This window comes from Mixophyes fleayi, chromosome 7 (genome assembly GCF_038048845.1).
Source record: "Mixophyes fleayi isolate aMixFle1 chromosome 7, aMixFle1.hap1, whole genome shotgun sequence".
Taxonomy (NCBI): domain Eukaryota; kingdom Metazoa; phylum Chordata; class Amphibia; order Anura; family Limnodynastidae; genus Mixophyes; species Mixophyes fleayi.
The window spans coordinates 134,079,553-134,095,314 of NC_134408.1; the positions used below are offsets into that span (position 1 = coordinate 134,079,553).

Consider the following 15,762-nt stretch of genomic DNA (forward strand, 5'->3'; position numbering starts at 1 on the left):
TTATTACAGAGTTATTGCTTAAAAGAAAATACATACACACACATCTGCTATTTGTGAACTGGCATCCCAGGGGGTTCCAACTGGTGTCATTATTATGCATTCAATAATTGTTCTAAGCATGAAAAACATACAAACATCAACACAAAAACATACCTCTCAACTGTCCCAATTTTAATGCCCTGTCCCCTGGGTGGGAATGTTGAGGGGAGGAAGGTATGTAATGGGCATGCTAGTGCTTTACAGCGTTAGGCCGACCTCTGGGGGCGTGGCCACCCCTGTAGCACCGTAGCCGTGACCCTTGTCGGGGACAGACATGTTGGGAGCAGTGTTAGAACTACCATTAGTGGGGCAGGTGTCATGCATCAGGGCCCATGGAGATAATGGGGCCCACTGCATGACAGATGCAGAGGGTCGGGGCCCCGATTCCCTTCTCTCTGCCTCCCTGCACCGGGGCCCTTAGCTTGCTAGTTCCGCCTCTGGTTGGGAGGTATGTTAGTACAATATAATGGAGTTCTATGGGGGCTTATTAAGCACGTAGCACTTTATGCAGCAAGGAGGATTGGACAAAATTCTGGTTTATACGAGGACAAACTACAAGGTTTTAACAATTGTTGGTATTCAATACCTCATATTTGCCAACTCTCTTGGAATGTCCGGGAGAGTCCCAGACTCGGGGTGGGATCTCCCGCATCTGCCCACTTCCTAGTGAAGAGGGCAGAATTAGGTCCAAAATGCAGCGATTCACCATGAATCGCGACACTTGGCCCCGCCCCTGCTGCAAAATGACGCCTTTGCGTCATTACGTTGCGGGGGCGGGTCCAAAATTATGCAAATTTTGAAGGCCCCCCCCCCCCATCATGCCCACCTCCCCCGGTAGGCTCCCGGAAGCCAACTTTCAAAAGTTGATAAGTATGTCATATACTTTCTAACACAACTCATTTTACCTGGGACTTTAATGCTCTGTTTCAACAGTCTTATTTTCCCCAAAATAATAAATCTCAATAAATTATGTTATAGGTGTTATTTTCCCTTTAACACATCAGTTACTTTATTTAGTCCTGGATAAGTCAATTTGGATATATTTAGGAAATAATAGAGGCAGACCAGCATACCCAGGCTGACATATGTCATATTGTCATGAGATACAACACTGGAGTTTTAGCGGGTATTGCGGCTACCAGGATGGTTTATTAAAGGCCCTTTTGTTGAAGAAAAGGCAATAACACCTATACATTATTGGTATACTGCCGGTGATAACCGTACAAGTGTCATAACCCTGTTGGTGGCAGGATCGGATTTTGTCATCAAAGTCTTCCGGGTGGCTTGCATGAAGAAGTCTATTTAAGCCCAGATGGGAAGCTGGTCAACGCATATGCAAAGACTATCCCGGTGGAGAGGTAAGTGATCTCTTACCACTTCAGTCCAGAATCGATAAGCGCTGATTAAAAAACAAACAAAAAAACAGACGATTGGTGGACTAGTGATCAGTCGGGACATAAGTCAATGACAGGACCATAGACGGGTAAGCTTCCTGCCCCTCTAACAACCAACTAATCAAAATCTCCCATCCCGCCAAAGAAACTGAAATAATTCACGAAAGTCACATGACACCTTCATAAAAGTCACATGACACCTTCAGTGGAGCCAAAATGGCCACAGCCTTTATTAACAAATTAACAATCTAACTAAATTAAGGAGAGGGGCATTCCGGGGAACTCAATGCCCCCCAGGTTCACGGATACTGTGCCCAAACTATACCCCATGAGGTCATGTATACTGTGCCAAATTAATAGGGTCATGGCCGTTCAGTCCCGGTAGTAACCACACAGCACAAATTTCAACATATCTGTAAATCCACTACTCTCTTTTTTATGTATTTATCGTTTTATATTTTTTTTACCTAATGTATCTCTTTAGCTGCTGCCAGCCTCTCCATAATGCCTTTGGAACCTTATACAAAATAGCAAGAGAAAACATGTTTATTTGAAATGTACAAAGAGTAAAAATAAAGATGGTTACTTAACACACAATCACCTAGATCAGTGATGGCCCCCGGGCCGTCACCTGTGTCCCCCGGCTCCAATCTGTTTATTGTCAGATATCTTTTGTTATATCTTGTAACACTAACTGCTAATATGTTATTACAGAGAGGTGTTTCTTTATTTGATTAAATATATTGCTTTAACTTATTACTGAGACTAATGGGTATATTTACTAAACTGCGGGTTTCAAAAAGTGGAGATGTTGCCTATAGCAACCAATCTGATGCTAGCTGTCATTGTGTAGAATGTACTAAATAAATGATAACTAGAATCTGATTGGTTGCTATAGGCATCATCTCCCTTTTGAAGGTTAGAGGGTCGCACCATGCGGCTGGTTGTCCATCACTGACTTAGATACATCTATATTTGGGGTTTTAGGCACAACAATGTTATTTTGTGGGGTTGATAGGCCAATTTCAGCAACTGATGTTTCAATAGGTTTATGACAACTTGCATTCATTTTACCCACATCTACGTTTTGATGAAATTGCTGCATTTTGGGTGAATCGTGGGAACAATCTGGGTCACAACTGTTCCACTTCATTAGTAAAATCAAAAATTAGACTTACTTTGGCATATAATTAGACACATAAAAAAAATATAAGATCCACCCATAATAAAATGTGTTTAATGGCGCGTAAACTGTATTCACCAAAGCAAATTGCTGGGGGATATTAATTTCCGCTATACTGTTGTCATGTTAGCTTTAGTACCGTTGTATGATGACAGCATAGACTTGGGAGATTTAAGTAACCAAATGATGCATGAAAGCGCTGGTATAGAATGGAGGCTTTGTCCTACATCACAGATATCCAATTCCTCTGCAGTGTTTAACTATGTGTGTTTTTTTTTTAAATAGGTGGATAACGTTTCACTTCATTGTATTTCAAACAGCTGTTTGTATGTGATCCCTTCAGCGTTCATGTCTTTAGGGAATGCCAAAAATGGTTACACAAAATCCTATTCACAAACAGAACCGTGACTACATTCACAAGTGAAACACACTGCACAGCATTGAACGCTAATGAATAATAATGCTTAGGATTTATATATGAATGAGCATGCTTCTAAACCGGCCAGGCACGGGCCAGTCCTGCCACTAGAATATACTTGCCATTACAGGGGCCAAAATGTTGCTATTTGCTATCCCAATTGTAAAGCGCTACGGAATATGTTAGCGCTATATAAATAAATGATGATGATGATGATGATGATGCCTCCCCCCCTCGCTTTTGACCTCCCCTCCAGGATCTCCCCTATCAAGGGGTTACTGCAGACTAATGCCGGTGGCAGACCCTGATGGCCAGAGTTTTGTCAGGTTTCTCCAAGAGAAGCTTCTCCACATTCCTCATAATCCTAAAGATATTATATAAACAATTCTTTATTTAAATAAATATTTTTTGGAATCCTGAATGACAGCTTCATTGCTACTTTTTTTGTTAATTTTTTTTTTTTTTGAAAGTTGAACTGGAAGTTATGTTCCATTGCACATATGTGATCCAGCAAAAGGGGGTAGTCAACAGAAAGCATGACTAGTCTGCCCTACAACCACCGACTTCCCCCTCCATTAAACCCATATATACATCGGGGCCAGGGCCCTAAGGCAGTGGGGCCAACCCAGCATTCCCTAATAATAATAATATACTGCTGTAATTTATTATGCCGGGGGCTCCTAAAGGAGTGAAGACCCCTCTGACAGCCTAGTGCTGCCATTGAATGCAAAAGGTGCTATGGATTTCACCCAGCAAGGGATCAAGTGAAGCCTTTCTAGACCCCTTAGCTGTTTGTTTAGATAGCGCCAACGCACTGTGTACTGCACCTTACAAATAACAAGACAAACTGAACAGTAATAACTATACAACATACTTGTCTACTCTCCCACCATGTCTGGGGGACGCCCGAATTTCAAAGAGTCCTCTCGGTCTCCCAAGAGGTCAGGTCTCCCTCCCAGATCCTGCTGCATTTGTAATTTTTTTTCATTTTGTTTGGGCAGAGTCTTGATGACAACTTTGAAAGCAAATTGCTTCATCACAGCACCGCTTGCTTTGCGATGAGGCGAATTGAGCCGTTAAGTCACGCAAATCGCCTCATGGCGCACCCCACCCTCGGACCTGCCTCCTGGAGGGAAGAATGATGAAAGAGGAGGTCTGATGACTGATAGCAAAAGCTGACAATACATAAATAACTGCAATACAAAACTAACTGCAATACAAAACTAACTGCAATACAAAACTAACTGCAATACAAAACTAACTGCAATACAAAACTAACTGCAATCATAACTAAGCTTTTGCATTTATGGTACAAAGACATCACTACACTATAAATATTTGTTTTTGGTTTTATCACCCATAGAGTATGTGCGAATATGTGAAAACCAACACAATTTTTTCAGTATTCTCTAAGCACCATTTACTGGTAGGAAAGACTTCCCTGAAAGTAAACAGACTGCACAATGAGACAATGTGAACACAGCTACTGAGTGATCAGCGCAACTAGAAAAACAAGAAAAACCACAAAACATTCGTAAAAATTTAATTTTGCTGAGTTAGAGGAAGTGTTTGCACAAGTTATAAACTCATTCAGCTTTTATGACAATTTTTTTTTTTAAAGCAAGCTGAGCATGTAAATATACACATGTGTAAACTCATAAATGCCCCTTACTATGCATACTAGAAAGGCCTAAATATATACAGGTGTGGGGTAAATAATTGCTGCTGCTCAGTGAAAAAGTCATACATGTAACCAGGATCACCAAATACCACCTAGAGCCACTGTGAGGAGCACTGCTAAATCAAAATAGACCGGGAAAGCCAGCCAGTGTGGGAAAATCAAAGCCCTAAGCATGCTGGGTAGTAGATGCAATACCTGCTACAGCACACAGTGAGGATTCTATTACACATTTTGGATTCATACAGATCAACTTGAGAGCTAACGGAGGAGATAATCAATAAGGATCTAGAGGCCAGGTTTGAAGAAGAAGAATTTCAGGCATGGGGTTTGGGTATAAGAAAAAGACATTATGATAGTCCTCCCAGGGGCAAACACATTTGTAGAGGGGGGTTTCCACACCACTCCGCCAGTGGGAATGACAGCATGCATGGGGGCGTGGCTATAATTTTAGACAGTGCTTGGCTGCTCTCCAACTCTTCCTATCCCCATAATATAAATGGGCAATGCTATGTGCACTACTGTTAGGTGCACGCAGCTCTCCCTTTTCAAGCAGAGCCGTGTGAAGCTGGAGCAGGGTCCAGCCACCTCAATTATACAGTGCACCAGGCTTGGAGGGGGGTTTCCAGGCACTTGGACCCCCCCCCCCCCCCCACCCCTCGGTTTGCCTATGCCTCCCTAGGACACAGGGGCACCTACACATTGGGCAGTGCTCATCTGCCCCCCTTCCTCCCAACTATGAGGCATCAGTAGCAAGCATGATAAATCAATGCAATTGTTTGGCTTATGGGCCCATCAAAAGCATTGGGCCACTAACAATTATCCCGTTTGCCCCCAAAACACTGGTCCTGCTTCTAAATCTCCACCCTATGTTCTGCATGGAACAGATGCTGTCTCACCTGCCTGACAGCAAAGTCTCCCTGGGAATTGTTTCCACATGTCGAAACAATGCAGAAAGTCATCCTATAAATATTCAACACTGGTTAAATGAATTGACTAATACTACGAGCTGTGATCTCCAATCGTATGAGTTACATAACAGTTGTTTAGATTTAAAAATGACACATCCATCATGTTCAACCCTTCGTCCTTACAGCCCTTGTAACCACAGTAAATCAGTGGATAAGAGCTTGCGATTTATCACTTTCAGTAGTTTAGCATAAGCAAGCTACTTGTGGGTTGTTAAATTACAGCTCCCAGCATGCTCCAGGAGAGTACCTGATATTCGGACATTCTGGAAGAGTGGTGAGTATGAGTTACATGTACTGAAAGGCTTAGCTAGCGAAACAATACTTCCTGGTTGTTTTGGATACCTAGAGGTAGATTTCTCAAAACTTTTAAAAAGGAAAAATGGATGCGTTACCCTTAGCAACCAATCAGATTCTAGTTATCATATAGAATTTAGAATGTACTAGATACATGATGGATACGATTATGATTGGTTGCTATGGGAAACACTGATACTTTTCCTTTTTAGAATTTTGGATAAATCTAGTCTTAGTATAAAGTATTGGTTAGAGGCAGCACGTGTCTGTAACTCTAGTCTACAATAACTAGCAATACATAATCTTATACTGATACAGTTACTTTACTATGAAACGCAAAGAAGTTCAGAGTTATTGTTAGGTTATCATCATCATCATCATTTATTTATATAGCGCCACTAATTCCGCAGCGCTGTACAGAGAACTCATTCACATCAGTCCCTGCCCCATTGGAGCTTACAGTCTAAATTCCCTAACACACACACACACACACACACACACACACACACACAGACAGAGAGGGAAAGGTTATGAGGAATACTATAGGAAAAGTTAATGGAGATAGGGATCTAGGGCCTGATTCATTAAAGATCTTAACTTAAGAAACTTCTTATTTCAGTCTCCTGGACAAAACCATGTTACAATGCAAGGGGTGCAAATTAGTATTCTGTTTTGCACATAAGTTAAATACTGACTGTTTTTTCATGTAGCACACAAATACTTGATAGCTTATTTGTACACTGAAATTTAAAGTTGATATTTGTGTGCTACATGAAAAAACAGTCAGTATTTAACTTATGTGCAAAACAGAATACTAATTTGCACCCCTTGCATTGTAACATGGTTTTGTCCAGGAGACTGAAATAAGAAGTTTGTTAAGCTAAGATCCTTAATGAATCAGGCCCCTATTTACTAAGCTGCGATGAGCCAAAAATCTGGAGAAAACAACTGAGAATTGTCATCACAGCCCTTTATCAAGGAGTTAAAGCAAAAGAAAGCAGATATATCTCCTGCTTTAACCTGTTTAACGCTGGTCACTGCATAGACTTCTATGGGGACTGCGATTTGACCCAGCCCTAAAAAACTAACGCCATAACGCTTACCTTTTTCAGGAGTCCGTATGACTCCATAGCCATTCCACATCCGTCACTGGGTGACAACGCCAGGCGCACGTGCGACCTTAGCTGCGCACGCGCAACAGCCACACATGGGTCAAAGCCTCCTATCGCCGGTGAGGAAATTTTAAGTTACTTTAGGAGGAGGGGAGGGGGGATTGGCGCCAGGGCTCACCAATGTGCCAGGCTTGTTAAACTCCAATGCCAGTACATTTTAGTTCTGCAAAATTATTTTTTAAAAAAACACCTTATCCCAGCGCAATAAACTAAATTGATCAGAAACTATTTCAATACTTATCTGGCTTTGGAAAGAGGAGAACAGACTTTATCTTATCAAATACTATCTGCCACTGTGTCAAATCTTCCCAGTGTACATAAGTAGGTGATATAAATAGACATGGCACAAAAACAATAGAAGTAGGTCACTGGGTGCTTTATAATACCTGCATATATCTCAATTATGGCTCCAAATTAGCTGCATGTATGTCAGGCAAGGTGTTGGCAATACATATATGTATATCTTCTTTTCTCCTGATACTAAAGCTAATGCTAACATTTTCATTGTCAATAGTGTGGTTTATTAAACACTGTTTTTCACCAGTAACTGAAACTGGAGAAAAAAAATAGAAAGAAAAGAGAACAGAGTATTGAATATTGGGTGAAAATCTTGTTGATAGGAATGCAATTCTGTTAAAATTACATTAAAATATCAGTTTCTCAACCTTTTCTTAGCACTTCCAACAGACTAGGGGCATGCCCGACGAGTGATTAACAGTCAAAGTTGATATCAGGCTCCCACAATGAAGGGCCAATATGCTAGAGGGCCACAAGTAACAGCCATAATGTTGGCTCCACCTCCTGCTATCACGATCATGCTGCTTAAGACCGATAACTTGCAAAGCCCCAGCGCCAATAGTTAACGAGCTGGATCCACTATGTGGGCTGCCTAGTGACATGGGGCCTGATTCATTAAGGATCTTAACTTAAGAAACTTCTTATTTAAGTCACCTGGACAAAACCATGTCACAATGCAAGGGGTGCAAATTAGTTTTCTGTTTTGCACATAAGTTAAATACTGACTGTTTTTTCATGTAGCACACAAATATCAACTTTAAATTTCAGTGTACAAATAAGCTATCAAGTATCTGTGTGCTACATGAAAAAACAGTCAGTATTTAACTTATGTGCAAAACAGAATACTAATGTGCACCCCTTGCATTGTAACATGGTTTTGTCCAGAAGACTTAAATAAGAAGTTTCTTAAGTTAAGATCCTTAATGAATCGGGGCCATGATGACTGGAGCAGGTGGTAACGATGTCACAGGTCTCTGCTATTCGCCCAACTCCTAATTGGGCTCTCTGTTGAAGGGGGGAATTCTTTAGATTGCTGAGTCTCACCGGGTGATAGGTTTTCCATGTAAAGTCTATTTAACAAACATTGTAGCAGTACATGTACTACCGCAATACTTAATCTGTTATCTCTCTCTGAGGATTGCAATAACAGATGAAAAATCAATAAAATCATACTTTATTCTTTGAATAAAGCATTTTTATCAATGGTCAATAGTTTTAACTTTTTTTTTTTAGATCATTTTTAACTATTATTTGACAACTATTATTTTTTTATTGCTAAGTCTGGGATTTCAGTTCCACTGCCCACGAGTGAAGCGGCTAGCCTGGTCACGCATGCACATATGCTCTCCGTCTGCCCAGCAAAGCGGAAAGTTAAGCCCTGCACCATGTTTGTTCTGCTTTACTGTATTAATAAATACAGCATTTGGAGTCTGGAATGCATGGTCCGTTGCGACAATTGGCAGCATCGATGTGTCTGAACAAACTAGTTGGGATTCACTGTGTTAAAATGTTCAAACTTCATATAATATACAAAACAAGAGAAGTGATAACACGCGTTGCATCAATATTAAATAAACAAGAACACTGTTAGAGTCAATGGGGAATATTTACTAAAACTTCTAACAAGGAAAAATGGAGGTGTTGTCCACACCAATCAGATTCAGAGAAGGATCTTACCCTTTAGGCCTGGTGTCGGCGATAGCTCGGTCCAGCGGGATCAGGTCACTGAGATAGACATTGAAGTTTCCTTCCTTCCATCTTCTGTTGGCTTCTTCCTCCTTGTCTTTAGGGACGGCCAAAGGCCTCCCCAACTGCCCAGGAGCTCTCAGGTCTCTTGGACTCAGCGTTGTATCAACAGTAAGTACTTTGTGCATCCCAGTACCGGCTGGTGCTGCTTTATCCCGCTTAATGAACTGCTTGCTTTCTGCATTGGGTTTGATAGGAAGACTAAAGTTTGCGTTCGCCAGCTTGTTTGTAATGTTCTTCTTTATGCTGCTGACGCCTTTGATTCTTTTATTCTCAGAGTTTCCTAAAAACCCTTGTTTGAAACTAAGCAGCGGATTAGAGATTTTCACTTTGGTGGTGATATGGGCAACGGGCAATATGGGGCGTACAGAATCATTCAGTTTTTTAATGGTCACATTCAATGGGTCATGTACCTTGGCCGCAGATACATTACTATTAGCTGCTGCAATTTTATTTATAATCCCAGTTGACACATTTTTTGCAGGCAGTGCATTCATTTTGTCATTAGTTAAGTTTAACTTATTGACCAAAACAACGTTAACTTGAGGTAGTTTGTTAAGATGTTCTGTTTCTAACTTCTCCACATTTTCTTTTGACCCCTTTAATTTTATAGTGACAGAGAGTGGACCCTTAAACTCCCCTGCGTCTTTAGAAGTTCCTGCTTCCTTGGACTCCACTGCAACTTCAGACTCCACTACACCCTTGGGCCTCTCTGCTTCTTTAGAGGCTCCCCCATCATTCAGCTTCACTGTCTCTTTATAGACCCCTACGTCTTTGGACTTCACTGCATTTTTAGATGCGCCTGCATCCTCGGACTCCACTGTGTCTTTAAAAGCCCCTGCTACCTTGGACTGCACTGCAATTTTAAAGTCCCCTACATTCTTGGACTCAAGTACATTTTTGGCTGCTCCTGCATCCTTTGCTTCCACCCCTGCAACATTAGGCTGCTCCCCTGCACCCTTAGACTCCACTTTACTCTTAAAGTCTCCAGCACCCACAGGGTCTCCCAGATTCTGCACCATCCCCACCCCTATAATAAAAGTTTTTGTATTGATCACTAGCCTGTCTTCTGCAGCAGCCACTGTTTTCAGTGGAGGTTTAGACAAATGCGATTTTGCCACCAGCAGGTTTGTGACATTTAAAAGGTCCAGTTTCTCTTGTTTGCCCTGAGCCACAAATTTGGGAGTCAGCAATTTGGCGTCTGGGGAAATAGTTTCATTAAAGATTAAAGGCTTTATAGTCCTCTTCCTCTGCCTAGCCCTCATTCTAGAGTCACTCTGTGGTGCATTATCTGGTGGGGCTAGTTCATCAGATGGGGGATAAAACTTGCCTTTTAGTTTAGTGGTGTCTTCATTGCCCAGGGGGTACAGTGCCTCTGCCCACTTACTGTCCACATTGCTTCTTTGTGCAGGATTCCAGGCTGCAAAGCCCACTCTCTCTCTCCGGACAAGTTCCTGTCTTTGCCGCTGGCTGTTACCCTCACTGAAGGAGAACCTCAGCGCTGCCATGTCAAAAATCAGCCAGATGACTGAGGCTATGAAGATAAATGCCAGGGCCCTGCCACTGCCACGAAAGTACTTCCTTGCCATGTACATCCTCAGTGCTGCTTGCAGGACTACTACAGGTACTGATCATACAGCTGCTCCTGCACATGGGTAAGTCTGCCTGGCTCACTCCTGCCTGCGTGGCACATCTCAGACACACACTGGGCTCCGTCCTGCTCTCCTCTGCTCCTGACACATGGGCACCACGCTGGGGTAAACTTTAGGGCACCGCATCTTATCACATCCCATATCCTGCTGATCGGGGGACACTTCAGAGGTTGCAGAGCAGACGTGGTGTACACTCCCCACCCATTCTTCTTTTAGCTTGTATTGAAACTTGAGAAGCCGCCACATATGAGGAAATTGTGTTGGTGTGAGAGCCAGCAGTGAGAGCAGCCCTCACCTTAATCTGCTGCTGCTGGTGGTGTAACTCCTTCCTTGCTGGAGGAAGAGCCATGTGGAGCAGGAATAACATGAGAAGTTATTACTGCAACAATGACCTAAAAATCCAATACACAAATCTGCACTGAAAAGCAATCTGTCATTTCTGTACATAGACAACCTAGTAGTCAAATCTGTTAACATATCTAAGATCTGTATGTTTATCTAGTTAAGTGAACACATGTATTTACTACTTATATTCCAAATGTGTAGCAAAAATATATTTTTTATTATTATTATTATTATTATTATTATTATTATTATTATTATTATTGCAGTACCGTGTTAGCCAGAAAAATCTATTTGATGTTAAATACTTTTGTGTCAAAAAAGGCAAAAGTATCAAAAAGTATTCCTCATTTATTTATAAACTTGCCTGATGAAGGGGCCTCTGTGCTTTGAAAGCTAGCAAATATAATCATTTTTTTGGATAGCTAATAAAGGTATCACTCCTATAATACTTTTGTATTTTTTGACACAAGAGTATTTACCATCACACTACTTATATTCCAATACTTCTGTTTATTCCTCTCATGCCCTTATGTGTCCCAGCTGATATAAATTAACTGTGTGTTTGAAAAAGTGGAAATGTTGCCTATAGCAACCAATCAGATTCTAGTTATCATTTATTTAGTACATTCTACAAAATGACAGCTCGAATCTGATTGGTTGCTATAGGCAACATCTCCACTTTTCAAACCCACAGTTTGGTAAATATACCCCTAAGAGTCAGAATGTCCTATTTTCCTATTAAAATGTCATGGCGAATGTTAAAAGTCTAGTTCTGATGTGGATGAAGGACATGTTTTATCTATTATATTACAATACTGCCAATTTCACCTACGCTACAACTCTTTGTCCAACTTATTTTTGGATTTCAGTATCCTGAGTCTAGTTAAATAATTCAGACTTGCCAACTTTTTTTTACAGTTGGATTCCAGAGAATAAATAAGGAAAACAGACAGGGCCTGATTCATTAACAAACGCAAAACAAACGTAATTTTCATTTTTTTTCTTTTTAAAACGCACATACATCAGGTATACGCACGTCCATATTCAACAAGGAGCGGATGTAAAGATACGTCTCTTGTTGAATATCGGTCTAGGTCCGCTCTGCTCTAACAGACCAGACACTGCAGGATACGTCCGATACATATGTGGAATATAAAGTCCCAAAAGAACGCACAGAAAATAAACAATCAATTAATGCCACCTGTTCATAATATAGTCATTAATGACAAACATCAAAAAATTTTAAAAAGTTTTTTTTGTAATCCCCCCCCCCCCATAATATACATGTATTAGGATTTTCTTAATATCTGTTGTAGATAAAATGCATTTTTACAGTTGCTCCTAATTGCAAACACATGTTCTAGCATACACGACAGTCATCACTATCACTCGGCACTTACACTAGAGCTGTCGCTGGTGCAAATGATACAACAGAAAATCACGTACCTTAGAAATGCCCAACGCTTGAATCGGTTGTGTGTGCTCGAGCGTGGCATGCCTTTATTGTAGAATGACTACATGCTTACACCCAGACCCCTTACACGTTGCTGCGTTCTCTGGCGTATGCGCAGGGTATGGGCATGCGCGGTGTGATTTTAAGCAAAATATGGTACATATCAGCATTTAAGCACCTAAATGAACCAGGCCACAATGTATACAGTCTATTAAATTAGTGTGGTTTACTGTGAAAGAATATATACCTGACAAGGGGAAAACAGAATGACATATGCCAAAAATATCATCATCAGCTATTTATATAGCTCCACTAATCCTGCAGCGCTGTACAGAGAACTCACTCACATCAGTCCCTGCCCCATGGGAGCTTACAGTCTAAATTTCCTAACATACACACACACACACACACACACACACACACACACACACACACACACACACACACACACACACACACACACACAGACAGAGAGGGAAAGGTTATGAGGAATACTATAGGAAAAGTTAATGGAGATAGGGATCTAGGGCCTGATTCATTAAAGATCTTAACTTAAGAAACTTCTTATTTCAGTCTCCTGGACAAAACCATGTTACAATGCAAGGGGTGCAAATTAGTATTCTGTTTTGCACATAAGTTAAATACTGACTGTTTTTTCATGTAGCACAGAAGTTCAGAGTTATTGTTAGGTTATCATCATCATCATCATTTATTTATATAGCGCCACTAATTCCGCAGCGCTGTACAGAGAACTCACTCACATCAGTCCCTGCCCCATGGGAGCTTACAGTCTAAATTTCCTAACATACACACACACACACACATCGAGAGAGACTAAGGGCAATTTAATAGCAGACAATTAACCTACTAGTATGTTTTTTGAGTGTGCAAGGAAACTTGAGCACACTCTAAACAGATAAGGTCAAAAATCTTTAATTCACAATATTTATTTTACAGTAATTTAAGATCCCTAAGAGCACAAACTATCAGGACAAGCTGAAATAGGATCCTGTAACTATTTGAACTTACTTTGGAAAACAAAGGATAAATTACGGGCTGAGCAAAGTTCAGGTCACATAAGTGTCCCTGTTTTATTTTTTTAAAATGATGTAAGCTCTGCTTATATAGTACATTATAGCCTCATAAAACTCCATATAACCCTTTATGGCCAAATGTAGCTTGGCATGTGAAATCAATGAGACATGAATATTCATGGTATTAGTGCATAGATGCCCACATGACAGGGGTAGGAGGGGCGTGGTGATGTCTTTGTGTCACCATAGCCACGCCCCCATAATAAAATGCCTAAATTCATGGCATTGAATAGCAGGGGCGGGGCTTAATGACGCAAATAAACCCCACCCCCGATATTCAATGCCCGTTTTTTAGAATCCGGTAGCGGTTCATCAGCGGAGCGATCGCATATAGAGATCGGTAGTTATGAATAGTATAAGATTAATTCTCAAAAGCACTTTGTTAAGGGGTCAGTTTAAACCAGCTTTTCGTTGGGAAGACACGTTTGCAACTGTTGGAATGAGTTGCCCCCACCTTTGGAAAAAGGATCGATTGAACTGACTTATGGCCAGCATTCTACTGGAACATCATAAAGCCTGAACCAATGAAGAACTTCTTAGTGTTATCTGCGTATAATTGTGACATGATCACTGTTTTTTTTCAAACCACATTGTACATAAACTGGTACTGGAACAGCCTCTTTGCCAAAACAGACTTCAACTTTGATGACTGTTCCTGAATCCAGGGTGCGCTGTGTATGTATCGGATATACTTTATAACGTTTTTATTTTATTTTATTTTGCTGCTTATTGCTATTATATCTCTTTTGTGCGTTGGAACCACACTGATTGCATCGGACAATATTGGTGATGATAGTAACGGACATAACAATGTGCCCATTCATATAGTCGCATAACAAAGATCAAAGGTTGTGGCAAGAACTAGGGCCTGATGATAATGGGAAATACCCCTATGTACCTAACAGATCGCAGTTCTTTGACAGATGGGTGGGTAGAATCCTCAGCAGGTAATGGTTGACAGGTTCAGGACTGCACAAGAAATGTAAAGTTATGCCACTGTTCTCACATAGACATATATCATCATCATCACCATTTATTTATATAGCACCTCTAATTCCGCAGCGCTGTACAAAGAACTCATTCACATGAGTCCCTGCCCCATGGGAGCTTACAGTCTAAATTCCCTAACTCACAAACACATAGACAGACAGACGAGGGTCAATTTGTTAGCAGCCAATTAACTTACCAGTATGTTTTTCTTTTTGGAGTGTGGGAGGAAACTGAAGCACCCGAAGGACCCCCACGCAAACACGGGGAGAACATACAAACTCTACACAGATAAGGCCATGGTCGGGAATTGAACTCATGACCGTAGTGCTGTGAGGCAGAAGTGCTAACCACTGAGCCACCGTGCTGCCCATAATAAGCATATGTTCAAACAAATGTGAACGGTGTTTGGTGTATCAAACCTCCGTTATTGGATCAATGGTGATAACGCCGACGCGTTTTGTCAGTCGCCCGGACTTTTGTCAATGTGCCTTCTTAATGCCTGGAGATCTTTAGCCAGATCCCACTCAATACATCATGCATGTTTATAGTAGTATATACAATGTCGACATAAGAATGTTATCACTATTTCTATACCTTCAGTAGGCCTATTGTTTGTGCACCGAGTTCATTTTCTTGGCTCTATGTAGTTTTAAACCCACCTTATCCTCCAAACTGCACACAACTGCTAATTGTTTATGTGGTGATATTGACAGAGATTTCAAAGTTTTCTTTACCCAAGAGTTTGGGGAATTCTATAAGGTGAGAGAGACACACCTGATAACTCTAATAAACTATTACACTAACCCTGACAGTACTAGTATTTTGTATTTTTCTGCAATGAGACTTAGCAATGGAGCTCTCCTTTTTGGGTGTTACCTATGTAACACAGTAGAATTTGACTGCAGAATTACACCAAGCCTGCCAGCCCTAGTATTTGTATTTTTTTGCAATGAGAATTAGCAATGGAGTTTTCCTTTTTTGTGTGTTACCTAAATAACACAGTAGAATTTGACTGCAGAATTACACCAACCCTGAC

At 41.0% G+C, this 15,762-nt stretch overlaps 1 protein-coding gene across 1 annotated transcript in view; it reads right to left on the bottom strand.

The window, feature by feature from the left end:
- The window catches only part of GALNT5 (polypeptide N-acetylgalactosaminyltransferase 5), a 38,462-nt gene extending 27,351 nt beyond the window's left edge, over window positions 1-11,111 (bottom strand). The window contains exon 1 of the mRNA XM_075180844.1: window positions 9,124-11,111. Coding sequence (XP_075036945.1) covers window positions 9,124-10,787 — 1,664 coding nt within the window. The 5' untranslated portion in view covers window positions 10,788-11,111. The remainder of the gene's footprint in view (window positions 1-9,123) is intronic.
- Window positions 11,112-15,762: the final 4,651 nt, after the last annotated feature.